General features: G+C 44.2%; 1 protein-coding gene across 1 annotated transcript in view; it reads left to right on the top strand.

The window, feature by feature from the left end:
- The window catches only part of tbx4 (T-box transcription factor 4), a gene marked incomplete at its 3' end in the record, with an annotated part of 39,578 nt that overhangs the window by 3,401 nt on the left and 17,750 nt on the right, over positions 1-18,427 (top strand). The window contains exons 2-4 of the mRNA XM_080507718.1: positions 5,029-5,174; positions 5,356-5,450; positions 17,491-17,610. Of these exons, the coding sequence (XP_080363844.1) occupies positions 5,031-5,174; positions 5,356-5,450; positions 17,491-17,610 (359 nt within the window). The 5' untranslated portion in view covers positions 5,029-5,030. The remainder of the gene's footprint in view (positions 1-5,028; positions 5,175-5,355; positions 5,451-17,490; positions 17,611-18,427) is intronic.

The following is an 18,427-nucleotide window of genomic DNA, read 5'->3' as shown; positions in this document are numbered from 1 at the left end:
CACACATGCTGACACAAAATGGCGGCGGCGGCGGCGGCGGCGACTTCCTCACATGGTTAACCAGGCTCACATTTTCTCCACAAAGACAGAAATCTGCAGGAAACATTAATGATTGGATTAAATACGGTGAAGATAGAGAGTCCATAAGGTTTGATCTGTAAACTTCAGTTTCACCAAGCTTTTACTAAATCGTCATCGTCATCGTCATCATCCTCATAAGTGAAGTGAAATAATGATATTTTATTGTATGTCATCTTATAGGTTTGAATTAAACAGCATCATTTCAGATTCAGTCAATCCGATAAACATTTATAGAATGTTTGTCTCACTAAAGAGGTAAACATCTTTTACTGTTTGTGATTTCACTGTTATAGAAATGTCTGGAATATTCCTCCCAGTGGTTTTGTTGGGCATCGTAATCTGAAGTTAGGATCCACTAACAGAGGACGAAAATTCTACTTTCTCTGATGTTTGACTTCTTTCTGTCTGATTAATCCAGTAATCCCAGGCTGTAGATTATCCCAGATTGTAACTAAACTCAAATAAACAGGATTAATGATAATTTAATAGATTAAACCTGAAGCTATTTAGTAGGTCCACTTCCTCAACTTTACTTGCTAGTATTTTACATTTTCGTCTTGTTTTTAAATTAGAAAATAGTTTCTTTTGCGTGTAACGGTAGACGTGAGTTTGTATGTTCTGTACTGTATACAAAGAAGAGTGTGTGTGTGTGTGTGTGTGTGTGAGCTGAGCACAGTGTAGGAGCATCATGTGACTTTCACTACCTGTGTGAAATAAAAGCACGCTCCCTGCCAAACATCATGTTTACAGATCTTTCCGACATCTTGCTGGAGTTTCCCATAAGGAAATGTTTATATCCTTTCTTTTTGAAGCTTTCTGTGATGTTTTTGCTCCGGACGTAGTTTCAGAAGAAATATTTGTCCGTGTACAAACAGCCGGCTCAAAGCAGGAATCCAACACTTCAATAGGAGCTCAAGCTTTAACCCAGCAGTGCCGAGGAGCTCTCCCTATTTATTTACTTCTTCACGGTGTTGACGGGTGTGTGTGTGTGTGTGTGTGTGTGTGCGTCCTGAACAGTCTGGCTGATATAAGGTAGTGAAAGGCCCAGATTCACCGTGTCACAGAGCTGAGCTGCTCCCTCTGGCAGCTCTTATCTTTATTAGCATTCGCACACGTCTCCGTCACTTTGCTTGCACGCCACACTCCACCCCCGTGCATGAGAGTGTTTACCGGCTGTGAGCGGCGAGGGGAAGGAGCGGCGAGGGGAAGGAGCGGCGAGGGGAAGGAGCGGCGAGGGGAAGAGCGGCGAGGGGAAGGAGCTGAAGCTCAGCGACTCTGAACTCTGAGCAATGAACCTCGAAATGAAAGGAGCTGAAACACTGCAGTCTGAAGGCCGTGATGGTGACATGACCTCACGTCCAGACCTGTGTGTGTGTGTGTGTGTGTGTGTGTGCGTGCATGTGTGTGTGTGTGTGTGAGTGTGTGTGTGCGCGTGGCTGTGTCTTGATATTGATGAGGATTTTAATATTTGTGTTCATGTGCTGCAGTCTCATTTCACTACCTGCGTTAAAGAAGTTTAAAGAAATTCTATTCTATTCTAGTCTATTCTATTGTAGTCTTTTATATTATATTATATTATAGTCTATTCTATTCTATTCTACTCATTCTAGTCTATTCTATTCCAGTCTAGTCTAGTCTATTCTAGTCTATTCCAGTCTATTCTATTCTATTCTAGTCTAGTCTATTCTATTCTATTCTATTCCAGTCTAGTCTAGTCTATTCTAGTCTATTCCAGTCTATTCTATTCTATTCTAGTCTAGTCTATTCTATTCTATTCTATTCCAGTCTAGTCTATTCTACTCATTCTAGTCTATTCTATTCCAGTCTAGTCTAGTCTATTCTAGTCTATTCCAGTCTATTCTATTCTAGTCTAGTCTATTCTATTCTATTCCAGTCTATTCTATTCTACTCATTCTAGTCTATTCTATTCCAGTCTAGTCTAGTCTATTCCAGTCTATTCTATTCTAGTCTAGTCTAGTCTATTCTATTCCAGTCTATTCTATTCTACTCATTCTAGTCTATTCTATTCCAGTCTAGTCTAGTCTATTCTATTCTATTCCAGTCTATTCTATTCTACTCATTCTAGTCTATTCTATTCCAGTCTAGTCTAGTCTATTCTATTCTATTCCAGTCTATTCTATTCTACTCATTCTAGTCTATTCTATTCCAGTCTATTCTATTCTACTCATTCTAGTCTATTCTATTCCAGTCTAGTCTAGTCTATTCTAGTCTATTCCAGTCTATTCTATTCTAGTCTAGTCTAGTCTATTCTATTCTATTCCAGTCTATTCTATTCTACTCATTCTAGTCTATTCTATTCCAGTCTAGTCTAGTCTATTCTAGTCTATTCCAGTCTATTCTATTCTATTCTAGTCTAGTCTATTCTATTCTATTCCAGTCTAGTCTAGTCTATTCTAGTCTATTCCAGTCTATTCTATTCTAGTCTAGTATAGTCTATTCTATTCTATTCTATTCTATTCTACTCATTCTAGTCTATTCTATTCCAGTCTAGTCTAGTCTATTCTAGTCTATTCCAGTCTATTCTATTCTAGTCTAGTCTAGTCTAGTCTATTCTATTCTATTCTATTCTATTCTATCCACTGTGTTGATGTTGTGTGAAGAAGTGTAGCCTCTATCAGAGGTTCACAGTCGTTTCACTCCTTCATTAGAAACAGTGAACGGAGCGACTGGAGGCCAGCAGCCGTTCACTTTGTGTTGTAAAACCACACGTGTATAAAGGATCACGTAAAGAAGCAAACAGCTGATTGTGATGTGTTTTCAGTTGATCACAGTTTGAGCAAACAGACACGCAGCAGTAAAAAGTCGCAGTGTTCGTAACGTGAGGGTGAATTTATGAACACATGCTGGAGGCGAAGAGCATTCCTACACAGGGTTAAAACCAACGACACATCTGAGTTACACTTGTGCTTGTTGGAATGGAACTATATATATTGGGGCTGGATTATAGATTAGAGACTATGGATTGTGGACTATGGATTTTGAATTTTGGATTTTTGGAAACCACTGTGTTTTGCATCTTTAAAAAGAATGAACTTCTAGAATTACATTACATATTCTTCTTGTAGGTCAGCTTGTTCAGGTTTTTGAGAAAATCAATATTGCATAAAGTAATTGAATATAATTGCAAATGAAGCTATTTATTTATTTATTTATTTATGTTTGTTTGTTTGTTTATTACTTTATATGAAGTTTTTTTTTCTTCAATTAAAATCATTTTCATCTAAAAAGACGTTTGGAAGAATGTTTTGACATATTTAATTATTTTGATCAACACGTTTGTTTAAAAAAAAAAACACACACAAAATGTCCAGAAATCATTAAAGTCCTGGAAGTGAACTGCTCTGGTGAGAGACCAGAGGAAGACCTGGTCCTGGTCCTGGTCCTGGTCTGGGCCAAAGGGCCCCCCAGGAACATCAAAAGGCTGCAGCAGTAAAAACCAGTTAAAAAGCTCCGTCCTGCCAGTCCTCAGCCTCTGGCATGAAAAGACTGTGGGCTTTATTTTGAAAAGCAGCTCAGCCGTTTCCAGGAAGAAACTGCTCACTGAGTGAAACACTGATTCTCTGATGTGGGACGTGAAGCACTGGATCAGCTGATGGAGGTTTGGTCATGTGACCAGTTCAACCAGGAAATCACTTTCAACAGGTGGTGGAGCGCTAATCAGAAAACCTGGAGACCTCCTGCTCCTCCTCCTCCTCTTCCTCCTTCTCCTCCTCCTCCTCCTCCTCCTCCTCCCCCCCTTCCTCCCCCTCCCCTTCCCCTCCCCCTTCTTCCTCCTCCTCCTCCTCTTCCTCTTCCTCTTCCTCCTCCTCCTCCTCCTCCTCCTCCTCTTCCTCTTCCTCCTCCTCCTCTTCCTCCTCTTCCTCCTCCTGCTCCTCCTCCTCCTCTTCCTCCTCCTCCTCCTCCTGCTCCTCCTCCTCCTCCTCTTCCTCCTGCTCCTCCTCTTCTTCCTCCTCCTCCTCCTTCTCTCCTCCTCTCTCTCCTCCCCCTCCTCTTCCTCTTCTCTCTCCTCCTCCTCTTCCTCCTCTTCTCTGTCCTCCCCCTCCTCCTCCTCCTCTTCTTCCTCCTCCTCTTCCTCCTCCTCCCCCCTTCCTCTTCCTCCTCTTCCTCCTCCCCCCTTCCCTTCCTCCTCTCCTCCTCCTCCTCTCTCTCCTCCCCCTCCCCTCCTCCTCCTCTTTCTCCTCCCCCTCCTCCTCTCTCCTCCCCCTCCTCCTCCTCTCCTCCTCCTCCTCTCTCTCCTCCTCCTCCTCCTCCTCCTTCTCCTTCTCCTCCTCCTCCAGCCAGACATTTCCTGTAACTACAGCTGTGAAGGATAAGGATTACAATGAGTTCTAGAAAATCAAATACATAATTTGTATTTGTTTGATTGATTTCATTGTTGGTTGATGACTGGAACTGATTATGATAAGAAATACTGTAAGTACTGAAATAAACACTGCAGCATCAGTGTTGTGCAGCCTGGTAAGTTTATGGCCTATTTGTGTACATTCTCCCGAGATCTCAAACTAATCATGAAGAATGTTGTGGGTTTGTCACTATTTGATTTGACATCTAAATTATCCAAACATCTAGCACATGCTGTTTCCTAAAATTCGTTTCTGTTTTTACCAATGTGTTTTTTATTTGTCCCAGCAGTGTGAGACTGGCTGCAACAGTGTCTGATCGTTGACGACTGTGTTGGTTAAAGGAAAACTAATAGCATTTTCACAACTACGTGTATATGTTTTGACTGAAGTGTGTCGTTTTGCAAACAATCTAGGAATTATGCAAATTGAGTGTGGTGTTTGGATAATTGTGATTCTATTTTGGGAAAAAAAGAACCCGGTTTTCCAAATCATGTGTAAACAATTGAGAAAAACTGTAAATCGACAACAGACTTTAAATGCTTTTTTTTTGTTTTTAAACCTCAGGCGTGTTTGTGTTCTGCAGAGATGCTTCAGGAGAAAGCTTCAGCTGTGGCCGATGAGCATTTGAGCCGACTGCAGAGCGGCGGGAAGGCCGACCTCCTGTCGGACCCGGCTGGACCGGTGGTGTCCACGGCGCCCGGCGGCCCCGGCGGCAGCGAGCCGGACCAGGTACCGCCGCCCCGGGTGTGGGCTTGATTCCGAACGCCGTTCGTTGACTTGACAAAAATGTGCAAAGAAGAGTTTTTGTAGTGACGTTCAGCGGGAGAAGTCAGACTGTGAGCAGCTTTAACGATACTCAGCTGCATAATGATTCATTGCTGACGCTTTAATCTCGTCTCTCTTCCTCCAGAACATCGAGAACATCAAGGTGATTCTTCATGAGCGGGAACTGTGGAAGAAGTTTCACGAGGCTGGCACAGAGATGATCATCACCAAGGCGGGACGGTCAGTGTGTGTGTGTGTGTTAGGGTTTTATATCTTTATAATTATTAAAATATATATATATATATGATCTGTGTGTGTGTGTATATATATATATTTAAATATATTATTTTATTTATAAAAAACGTTTTTTTACCTGTCCTGTTTGTTCACACTGCTCTGTGCTCGCCTCTGGAAACCATTTTACAGGAGAAGTAATCTACAGTAACTGTAGTCAGATGTTTTCCGTGGAATATAAAGTCTTATAGAAGAAATAATGAGCAGCAACTCAAGAGTTTACTTGATTATTGATTCTGTTTGCTAACGAGCACTGTAGTGACGTGGCGTCCCAGCGTCCCTCACGTTGTTCCTTCATAACGTCCCACGAAAGGGACAGGTGGTGAAGTGGGTCGTCTTTTAGTTGGAAGGTTGCAGGTTCAATCCCCAATCTCCCCTGTCTATGCCGAAGTGTCCTTGAGCAAAAGACTGAACTCAAAGCTGTAATCAGTGGCGTGGTGCACGCCTGTGGAAAACAGCGGGTGATACCAATGTGTTTTGTGACTTTCTCTTCAGAGGGTCTTGTGTAAAAACCTCCACGTCTCATTCAGCATCGTCTGATATTTTCCACACAATCTTCTAATCTTGCAATTTTACTTCAATACATTTTGAAGCAGAATGATTCCTGACATGGCAGCTCAGGATCTGGACTTCAGGCCTCAACAAGTAGAGCTTTCCATTTCTTACTTCTGATCTTTTTAAGGCCCCACACCTTCTTTTATAACAGTCTGCAGATGGTCCGGGGACCTTGTAATTTGACACCAGCTCCATTTATACTTTCCTGTCTGATTGTAAACCGGCAGTGTCAGTCTTATTTCCATTCGGTCTGGAGGTGGACTGGTATATTCACAATCAATCAACAACCACAACTCCAAAGATTTCCACTTTGTCTGAGTGCAAATGATTATGAGTGCACGAGGTTTTTACTAATCTGGCACAAGTTAAAACTAAATAAAGTTAAAATGGTGCAAAACGCAGAGAGATGTCAGAAAGCCGTGTTCTTTATTTGCAGGTTGAAAATGACTCAAGTGGAAACCTGGAAATAGATGTGAAGTCTGTGCAGGAGAGTTTCTGTTGGCCTGCCGTTCCTTAGGACGCCTGCAGCCTTCAGCATGTTTTCATTTGAATGAATTCACCCTCGCAGTGTGCTAACGCTGCGAGAGAGACAGCTCTACTACCATCGCGCCTTAAACAGTTGTCGCTTGTATTATTAATTAAAATATTTCTTTCATGAATGCTAAATGTTGCAGACTAGGGGCCGTATGTGTGAAAGCCTGGTTTCGAACAAATGGTCACATAATTAAGAAGTCAAACTAAAGCTTTTTCCTTGCGAGGGTGAACCCACCCAGGTGTTTAACCACAGTGTTTGACACATTAAATGTTCTCGGTAACACTCCCTCTATCATGGAGCATCTAAACAATCAGCTGTGAGCTGTGAAAGCCCAACAGCTGACGTCGGAGGGCTCCACCCTTCAGTCACATGTTGAGCGATGCAGAATGACTTCGTGAACAAACGTCCTCCCGCAGGCCGAAGCGCCAGCGTTTTATCAGGAGGGGGATTTAAAGACTCCAGTTTATGAATCGCAAATAGTGATGAAGTGGTTTGAAAACGTCTCTCCTGAAAGAAAACAGCTCCACTGGAGTCGCACCAAGATGTCAACACAAACCTGGAAAATATTGCGAACGTTGTTAGTCACATAATAAATTAAAAGCTGCTCATATTCTTCGGCACAAAAAAAAAAAAAAAATGCTCCGTTTGTGGAAAAATGCAGAGAAAGTGACACTCGTATGATAGATTCATCACGCAAAATGAGAGCGGTGCCTTCCTGCGACCATCTGTTTAGACAGCTAATAGAAACAGATAGCGGTTCTAGGTTTGTCTCTCAGGAAGAGGTTCTGCTGCACTTTCTACGTAATTGAAAACACAAATGACTGCTGGGCTGGTTGGATTTAATGCGACCTGAGGATTAGATGGGGAGGCCTCTGGACATTAACCAGAGGATGATCCACGCTCAGATCAGCCTCCGCCTCTCATTCCTCTTGGGATGGCTTTTTTTTCCCCTCCAGTCAAAAATGTAGAAGGTCACCACATTTTTCCCTTAATGCTGCATAACCATCAGCGATGGGCTTTCCCTTGTCCAACTGATAAAGTGGGCTCTGAAGCCTTAAAGCCCTTTGAAGGGCCGAGCAGCTGTGCTGGGAAACCTCCCTGCGTTCACCTGCAGTCGGTCAGCGGCTCACACCGAAGGTCACGGACTTCATCCTGCACCGGCAGGAAAACTAGATCAGCTTCAGACTGAATAATTCAGACCCGTGATGAATGGTGCCTTCCTCTATAGAGCGTGGTTCTGACAGGAGAGGTCTGTCGTGAAGAGCAAAGTGTGGTGTCCCTGCGAGGAACAGGAGAGGCCTGTGTTGAAATAGACGTTTTCACTGTCAGAAGGTTTCACGGTAATGTAAACCAGGGTGGGATTATTCCTGAGTGCTTCACTTCTGAAAAACAATCTGTGTTAAATCTGATCCAGCACAACAGGAACTCGTCTGAAGCCAAACGACTGAAGAGATTCAGGCTTTCGTTTCATAATTCACAAACCGTCGTATGTGGACAGACGAGAAAACCAAGAAAGATGTGGCATAGCAGGATTATAATCTAGACTGGGACATTTTGTACAAGGCCTATAAAACAATGATGTGTTGAATTTATGTTCACGTCTCCTTATGTTCTGCACTGTTAAAGCAGCTGACGTTCTAATGAAAAGTCACCAAATTCCATCAAAGCAAGTCCGGCCAGCAAACACCAACCACTGCAAACACCGACTGACCAACTGACTGACTGACTGACTGACTGACCAAATGACCGACTGACCGAATGACCAGCTGACTGACTGACCAACAACCAACCAACCAACCAATGGATGTATTCACCCACCAACCAACCGACCAACCAGCTGACCAACCGACCGACTGACAGACTGACCAACAACCAACCAACCAATGGACATATTCACCCACCGACCAACTGACCATTCAACCAACTGATTGACTGACCAACAGACCCACCGACTGACCTTCTGACTGACTGAATGACCGACTGACCAACCGACCGACTGACCAAGTGACCAACCACTGGTCGTATTCACCCACCGACCGACTGACCAATCAACCAACTGATTGACTGACCAACCGACCGACTGACCAAGTGATCAACCAACCAACCAATGGACATATGTACGGACCGACTGACTGACCTACTGACCTACTGACTGACAGACCGACTGACCCTCATAACAACGTTTTTGTAATGTTTATTCAGAGTAGAAAAGTGGACCAGTGAACTCCAGGACATGAGTGAATCTAAAGAAGAAATCTTCTGTAGCTTTATTGGCAGAAATAATACCCACAATGCTGCTTTTTTCTTTGACTCTGTCCTCCTCATAACATCTCAGGAGTCTTCTAGCTTCTGACGCTTCTACAATTAGAAGCTGCAACCACATGTGATGTGTGTGTGTAGCTCAGGCAACAACGTAGAGTCGGTGCTGCAGTCTTTCTTTATCAGGCCCACGTTGCACAACATCCCCATTCACACACATTAACGTCACTCTGTTTCTCTCCTGCTTGATCATTTTGGTCGGCGCTCCACAGCTCACCTGCCCCGGTTCACCCCTTCACTCCCACTTCACTCCCCCTTCACTCCCACTTCACTCGGACCCTACGGGCCCTGCTAGCAGCGCAGCAGGTGACACATGGACTGGACACGCTACACAAAGCCTGAGATCTCCCACGCTCTGACTGGAAGCACCGTCAACGCTGCAGTTTCTGGAAATTCCTTTTCTTTGATTTAGATCTTTCGTTGACGCACACAGAAAAAGTGTTTCTATAGAAGTCGGAAAAAGCAGCAGGTAATTAATGTGGAAACCAAACTGAAACCTGTTATAAACCAAATTATTACAAAATATTTATGCAGCCGAATTCAAACTAAGGCTCCATTTACACAATGTATACAACCTCGGCTTTCCCTCTCCTCATTCTACAATGAAACTTGTTTTATCTGCACAGTGTTTTAGTTGAAGTAGGATTCTCTGCTGACTGAAAAAAAAGCTGCATCGATGAGAAGAAAACAACTGTCATAATATGAGTCAGACTGTAAAAACAAATATTGAATCAGAGGAGGACTTCAGTGTGTCTGGGATCGTTGGTCCTGTTTGTCAAATATCACCATTAATGGAGGCACCGTTACTTTTCACGAAAGCTTTAATCTGGGTTGTTTTATCTTCACATTCAACTTCAAATCAGGTCGAATTTATATTATTTATTCACGTCAAGTCACCTCATGAACACATGTGGTGGTTAAAAACATGAAATGATGGATTAGGTTGATTGAATCGTAGCTGATGAGGGATTTGGACGGAACTGCGTCCAGTGGTTACGGCGTTGTCCTGGCCGAGGGTGAGAGAGTGGAGGGCGAGCGAGGCGGCTCGTTGCTGAACGAGGCCGGGGTGGAGAGCTGTCGGGGGGGGGGGGGGGGGGGGGACGTGCTGGGGGTCGGAGCAGAAGTGGCAGGGAGCAGGAAGGCCAGGCTGTCACCTCCGGGCCCCCCACACGTCCTCCGACACCCGGGGCGGGCCCGGCCCCGGCCCCCGGCCCGGCTCGCTCTCGGCTGGCACCTCGCCAGGCCCCTCGCCAGGCCCCTCGCCAGGCACCTCGCCAGGCACCTCGCCAGGCCCGCCACTTGTTATGGTGGAGTGTCACGGTGCAGCCGTAATCCTCGTCTTCAAAGCGGATCTGCCCTCACTCTCGCTCGCCGTACAGCCGTCACAGAGCAGCGGCGGGCTGATAAGAGGAATCCGGCGCCCCGCAGTAGGCCTGCGTCTCCTGGGCCGCGGCGCTTCATCATCCACCCACCCCCCCCCCCCCTTCCCCCAGGCCCCCCCCACCCATCCTCGCCGCTCCTTTTGATGTCTCTGTAGCAGTGGAGATTCCCAGAGAAGGGAATGGATCACTGTGGGGCCTAAACATGTGGGACTGTTAAGAGAAACAGCTGGCACACACACACACACACACACACACACACACACACACACACACACACACACACACACACACCCTGACACTGATATCATACACACACTTGCCAACCTCCATTTCTCATGCTCTTCTTGAAGCGGCTCATTTAGTCACAGCGCTGAATGTATATGTGAGCCTTCATGTTGCCGGCCGTTGAGAGCCAGAGTTTTAATTTGCAGCAGCACACACACACACACACACACACACACACACACACACACACACACACACACACACACACACACACACACACACACACACACACACACACACACACACACACACACACACACACACACACACACACACACACACACACTGGTAGAAGACTGAGAAAGGTATCAAACACTGCGATACATGAAGACGCAGGTACACTGAAAGTATTCATACGAAATGTTCTTTCATTTCAAAAGTGAAAAAAAAAATGTACGTATTTTATTATTGGACACAATCTGATCAGTATTCATGAGACGCATTTACCAGTTTACCAGTTACCGTTTACCAGTTAGAAGACAGTAAATATTCCTCAATGAGAAGCAGTACTCCTTCGAAATTCCTGAGGTTTGCCGGTTTGAACTTGAGTGGCTGTCTGACTTAAAGTGACGTTTAAGACGAGCGCCCCCACGGCTCAATGGCGAGGACAAGAACTGCCTGCAGGCCGACAACTTTATGAAAGATTCACCCTCATGCACAAATCATACATTAAAACTATCTTCACACATAATCATGACAAAACTAAAAACAAACAAAACAACAAGGAAACACATGAGGGGGGGAAAAACTGCATTTTGCTAATATTTTAGAGCCCCCCCAAACACACACACACACACACACACACACACACACACACACACACACACACACACACACACACACACACACACACACACACACACACACACACACACTTTGATTAGACGACAGTTATTTACCACAGTGGGACACGGAGAACCTTTCGTTCAGCCCACAACAGAAAGTATTTGGGGTTTTTCCGTTCTGAGGATAAACACTTTGCCTGAAAACCTGCGCAAACTCCAGTATCCACATTTCGACACCATCACATGTTCCCCACATTTTGCAGGATTATACGGCGTCACTGAGGCCAGACTACTGTGCAACCATATAAATCATCATCCCATAAGGTGGGCAGTTTCACCGTGTAACACAAGAAATAGTTTTATGTTATTATATGAAGTGTCACGCAAGTAACTACTATAACTCTATTCTCTCCTCTCATGATTATTCACAAGTGTGTGAATTGTATGAAGAATTGTGTGAAGCGTCAGCAGTGGAAGTACTTGTTTTCCAGCTGTTTGTCTGTCAGTGGATTTCAGCTCTCCGTGATGAGATGAGCCTCTGCTCTGATTGGCCCACTTCAGTGTTTTTGTGCAGTTCACCCGCCCACCGCCAGCTACGGCCTGAGGACGCTCTGGCTTCTGCCCTTGGTCCTGAACTACATTCTGAAAAGTTGAATCAGTCATAAATTGTGTCTCTGAGAGCAGCAGCGCGATTGACTTTCAGGAAAATATGCTTGCTCATGTTGGGCTTTTCTATTTTCTCTATAAAAGCACATTGGAATGACTGTAATGTATTGAACAATTTGTTTTTTTAATTAAAATAAATAAATAAATAATGTAATATCATATCCTAACTACAAGGTTCAGGCCTGAAGGCCGTTTTGGACATTTCAAGAGGGAATCAGCCTGAAGAAAGACAACCATAACTAAAATGGTTATGTGATTGCATTGTTGGCTGCTTACAACTTCTCTGAAACGACACGACACGATAAGAGCAGAGGCCAGAAAGATTTAGTATTTCGTGAAGTTTGTGGACGTGATGCCATGCACAATGTCATCACACACACACAAATGCTTGAGGAGTGGACTGAAGGCCACTGCTGTCGCGCTCACAGCTCTCAAGGTGTGCTCACTTTAGACAAGACAGTCTGATGGTTTTTATTAGCCCATAGAAACTTTGTGTTAACATACTTGAATTGTTTTCACATTTTCATATTAACTTGGTCTCGGAGTAGAGGACGACAACTAAAATACTACTAAAACGGTAAATCGTTAATAAGTTTTACCAGAATTTTCACTCTGGACTGGAAGAAGACCACAATGGTGTCAAAGTCACTTCAGCTGGGAAGCAATAAATACACGAAGAAATCCTAAAAATAAAAATAAAAAAAGGAAAATACGTTGTCTGGGGAAATTTTGCTTTAAGGTTCCGTTCAGGTGTTACGGCGTGGACGGTCAGCAGCATATATGGTGTCGTGCTGACTGATGACCACGTGCAGCTGTCAAAGATTCTCTTACAACCGACATGTGAACCTCTCTTCTAACTTTATTCTATAAATCTAGAATGTTTTGGAAAGGTATTTCCTCCAGAGCTTCACTTCCTTCACTTCCACTTGAGCGTCATGTGACGACGTCACACCAGACACTGTAACCGTCGTTACACCAGACACTTTAACCGTCGTTACACCCCGACACTGTAACCGTCGTTACATCAGACACTTTAACCGTCGTTACACCCCGACACTGTAACCGTCGTTACATCAGACAACAGTGAAGAGGAACACTGTCGCCACTTCATAGCTTTGATTACAAGGCTCGGTTGGCATAGACGCCGTTTCCCAATCCGGAGGTTGCGGGTTCGATTCTCATCTCCGTCTGCCCACATGCTGGAGTGTCCTTGAGCAAGAGACTCAAGAAGTCCATTTCCCATTTGTAGACTGTATTACTGCCCAACCCAAGTGCAAACGACGATGTTCCAAAGGCATCCAGCATGAAGTTAACTATCTATCTATCTCTCTGTCTACCCTGTCCTCTCCTCTCCTCTCCTCTCCTCTCCTCCACCTCTCAGTCTGGTTTCTACAAAGGTTTATTCCTGTTAAAGGGAGTTTTTTCTTTCCACAGTTGCAAATAAACCTGCTGCTCATGTAGATCCATTGGTTTTTCTCTGTTAAAAGCAGCGAGAGACGACTGTGTTGTATTTGGTGCTATATATAAATAAAGCTGAATTGAACTGAATTGAACTGAACTGAACACAGGAAGAAATATTTTTCCAAAAACTATCGACTTCATAGTCACAGATTATCGGATTATTATCAACCGATCGTCAGGATCTCGGCTCAGGAAACATGAACTTTAAATTCTGAATTATGAGGACAGTCAGAATGATTTTAACACATTTTGCGTGTCTGTGTGTGTGTGTGTGTGTGTGTGTGTGTGTGTGTGTGTGTGTGTGTGTGTGTAATGAATATTTAAACGTCATTAATTCTTATATCCAGTAATAATAAAATAAGTTTCCAGTGCAGACATTAAATCCTCACATGATTTAAATTACAAGTAAACATTTTGCTGATTAATGAAACATTTTCTGAACGTGTTCTGCTGCTTCATTATTTAGATTCTAATTGATGTATTGTAATACCGCCGTGTGGCTGAATTTAAAGCGTTTACATTATCTTGAGAGGAGCTGGTGGGAGGGTTGGTGAGACGTCGGTCTTCATGCTCTTTTTGTCGTGACCCTGTAATGTGTGTTGATCGTGTTGAAACCAGAGACGAGTGGAGAATGTGGCTCCAGTTTGTCTTTCGGAAGGACAAAGAGGCTTTTTGACAGCTGGAAAGGTTTGGTGTGATGTTTCCAGTGAATCTCGTCATCAATGACCGACAGAGAAATTGACCTTCATGTGCTATTTTATTATTGTTTGTACTGAAAACACCGGAGATCATTTTCCCACCGGCACTGGACAGGGCACCTATTTTTCAGTTTCTAAGAGTGCCAATGTTGCCTGCTCACTTTCTTCAGTATCAAATTAAATATGCAATGTTAAATGTCTTCAATATCTAGAACAATGTTTGCTCACTAATATTTTCTTAAACATTAATTCATAAATGAATTTATTCCACACAATCAAAGGCTCATGTAATTAAACCAGCGCCTAAAAATGCTCCAGTGTTTAAATTATTATATAACTGTTTAACAGCAAACTCTTCATCATTTTAATGTCATTTCGGTCCAATACGTCTAATCTAGTGTGAACAATGTGACTTCACCTTTAAGACATAGCTTTATATTTCCTGTTTTACAATATTGTCTTACCTGATGTTTAACACTCTGAACAGTCCGCTGTTGTACGTCTGAGGATTACTGTGTGAAAAACTGGAGAAACTGTAAGACACGAAAATGTGAAGGAGTGAGTTAATCCAGCATGAAGAAGAGTTTGTGAAACGTTTTGCTGGTTTGAATGAAGCGCAGGTTCATTTAAACTCTCGTCACCATCTGTAAGCAAAGTGTGTGTCACATCATCACACAGCAGTGTGGTGGACGGTTCCACGCCGCTCGAGCTGCAACGTCAAAAGACCAGATGGCAGTTTGGTTAACAAGTTATTGAAAACAAATTGAGGAACTCAAGGAGTCTCTGACAAAAAGCACAAATAATCAGCAACAAATGAGGAGCAAACAAGTGGAAGGAGAGTTTCATAAATACTCACAAGTATTATCGTTCTCCACAAACTTTCTCCCCCTCTCTTCCTCCTTCCTCCATTTGTTCGCACTGCTTCAGTCATTGTTACTGATTTGTCATTGTCGGTTATATTTTTCTTATCCTTTTGTTTTAGTGTAAGTTTCAGCTCTCGAGTTCACTTCTATGGTTTATTAACATTAAACTCTGTTCACTCTGCTTGGGTTTGGTTCTTTCTGCAGCAGTTTTGGTTGAATTAGTTTCAGAAGAGTAGAAAATAAAGAACTTTGTTCACCATCTGGTCTTTTTTGATGTTTGTCCAGCTGGAGCTGGTGGCGACGTGGCTGAAACGCTGCGACGGACGCTCAGTCAAGTTTCACTGTTTCCTGGACAAATGAGGCTTGAGAGCATGCGTGTGTGTGTGTGTGTGTGTGTGTGTGTGTGTGTGTGTGTGTGTGTGTGTGTGTGTGTGTGTGTGTGTGTGTGTGTGTGTGTGTGTGTGTGTGTGTGTGTGTGTGTGTGTGTGTGTGTGTGTGTGTGTGTGTGTGTGTGTGTGTGTGTGTGTGTGTGTGTGTGTGTGTGTGTATCCAGCCAGGAGTCTGCTTTGAATGCTCCTCCAGATCAACCCGTCCTTCAGTGAGGACGATGGCGGCACTGATCCGTCCTCCTGATTGGATTTGAAGCCTGGGAGAGAGAGATTTGAACCCCCCCCCCCCCCCCCCCCCCACCGCTGCCCCCGGGTCTTACATGCGGGGGTATTTACAGTAACATGATGCCCGTTGACACCAGCCAGTTCGGAGATGCTGTGCCGGCCCCGGTCTGTGATCCCGTGTTTGAGCCCGTTGCCCCGGGCAACGCCTGCAGATATACTGCAGGCCGTTTGGACTGTGGAACGACAAGCCTGCTGTCTAAACTATTGTGTGATCCGGGGTGCCATTAAAAACCACTTAGGGCTTTATTAGGGCCCTCTGTGAAATCTGCTCTGGCGCTGGAGGAAGAAAAAACTCCCGGTTTCTAAGAAGAGGTCAGGAAAGGTAGCTCGCTTCATCCCTTCACGTGTTTTATAGCCCTCAATGTTATATTAGCATATTCTGTCCTGTAGCCCTGACTGGGGTGTTTAACCCATGAAGGATGGAGCGTGTTCCCCAGCTTTTTACAGTGCCTCTGCAGGGACACGGTTTACTACCAGGCAGACGGTTACAGGAAGTTTTGTTCCTCAGACCGTCAGGCTGGACGGGGGGAGACAAGTGAGGTCCAAAGACATTTAATTAGAGGAACCCTAAAACTGTCATTTCAACCAAACAAAGCTTCCACCGACACTAATGTGACATTTCTGCAACGAAAGCAGAAACCCTCCAAGAGGGAACGTCTTCGGTATGTTGACAGTGTGTTTTGTTTCACGCCATGAAAAACCTGCCGTCACCGGGAGTCCCTGATAATCCTTCTGTGTGTTCCTCTGAAGGGAAGCAAGGCCACAGCAGACCTCTGCTCTCTGCCTCATGTTTGTGGTTAACGGGCCGTCCACACCAGAATGCCGGTTCACGTAAATGAGCCGTTTCTGGCCGGGCGTCCACATGTGGCGGGTTTAGAAGCCGGAAAACGTTTTAAAAAAAAAAAAAGACGGGTCCCAGAATGAGAAACTACTAAAACCCCGACTCACACCCCGAGGTGTGAGTGGCAAAGATGATCATCTGTGGAAAAAAGATGATGTAAACCCCCCCCCAACCACAGTCCGTGATGTCATCAAATAAACACAACAATCAGGGAGGACAATGCGAGCAGCAGGAGGCGCAGGGCCATAGACCTATAGAACTATAGGTCGAGTTATATAGAGCTTATGAGCAGGATTCTACTTCTAAATCTCTATGTGCTCCGTCTTCTTCGCACACACACACACACACACACACACACACACACACACACACACACACACACACACACACACACACACACACACACACACACACACACACACACACACACACACACACACACACACACACACACACACACACACACGTTCATATAATCCTTCAGTCCTGTCACGTTGGTTGTTAAGCTGTTTGCTCTCTGGTCATTTAGTACAGTAGAGAAACTTTGTGTGTTTCTGATGCAGGAGATCGTTTTAATATTTGAACATGGAAAACGTTGTGGGTTTTTTTCAGTTTGTGTTTTTTGTTTTAAAAAAATGTTAAGCAGTCAGTGAAACACGACACACAAAGCTTTGACAGTGGCGAATGCTATTGCCGTGACCTGTGATGGGATCGCTGACATGACCACACCGTCTCCTAAACTCATTACTTCATCCTGAACCCAGTAACTTACGGTCCATGTGGCCACAGCTGATGCCTTGCTCAAGGACGCTTTGACCAATGGACAGGTCCACTGAGCCGCAGAAACTCTGGTGTGAGAGTGAAAAAGCCGCTGGGTTTTGGAAATGTGTGATTTTGTGTGACAGTTTTCCTTCTTTGGCAGGAGGATGTTCCCCAGCTACAAGGTCAAAGTGTCTGGAATGAACCCCAAAACCAAATACATCCTGCTCATCGACATCGTGCCCGCCGACGACCACCGCTACAAGTTCTGCGACAATAAGTGGTAAGTTTGTGAGGCCAGATTTTTTTAATCCAAGACAACAAAAACTATGGAAGTCAGGGATTCCGGATATTCAGTCAAAGATTGCTTCATTTTACGTCATACGACACGACACGACACGACACGACACGACACGACACGACACGACACGACACGACACGACACGACACGACACGACACGACACGACACGACACGACAAGACAAGACAAGACAAGACAAGACACGACACGACACGACACGACACGACACGACACGACACGACACGACACGACACGACACGACACGACAAGCCTTTATTGATCACAAAGGAGAAATGTACTTGTTCCATTCTGCTCTTAAGGACTCTTGAGTAGGAAAGACAAGAAATGTGCAAAGAATAGAGGACTCTTATATACAATGACTATCAAGAACTCTAAGGGCCAAAATTATTTATAGTAGAAATAATAATAAGTAAAATAAAATGAGGTTCAAACATCCAGAGAATCTGAACTCCCTGTTGTTCAGTAGATTGTACAGCTGATTCTGCTGCTTTATAAAAGTTATGTGGTTTTGCTTGATTGGAAGAGAAAATCATTCTCTCCTTTATCTGTGGTGCCTCTGGAGATCTTTGTGTTTTTAACCATTTCTGGCTCAGTCGTCTGAACACTAACAGTTGGAGTGAAGCTGCAGCAGCTTGTATGAGGTGTGTGTCAGTGGGAGGAAGGTCCCGTCAGAGCAGAGAGCCAGCGAGACCCAGACAATAAATAAGTTCTACCTTCTGATAAAGGTCAGGATTCATTTAATATCTTGAAAAAAAAAAAAAAAAAACCAAAAACCAAG

Source organism: Blennius ocellaris (assembly GCF_963422515.1).
Source record: "Blennius ocellaris genome assembly, chromosome: 2".
In the NCBI taxonomy this organism is placed as follows: Eukaryota; Metazoa; Chordata; class Actinopteri; order Blenniiformes; family Blenniidae; genus Blennius; species Blennius ocellaris.
The sequence above is the reverse complement of the archived record's forward strand: the minus strand, read 5'-3'. Positions and strand labels throughout refer to the sequence as shown.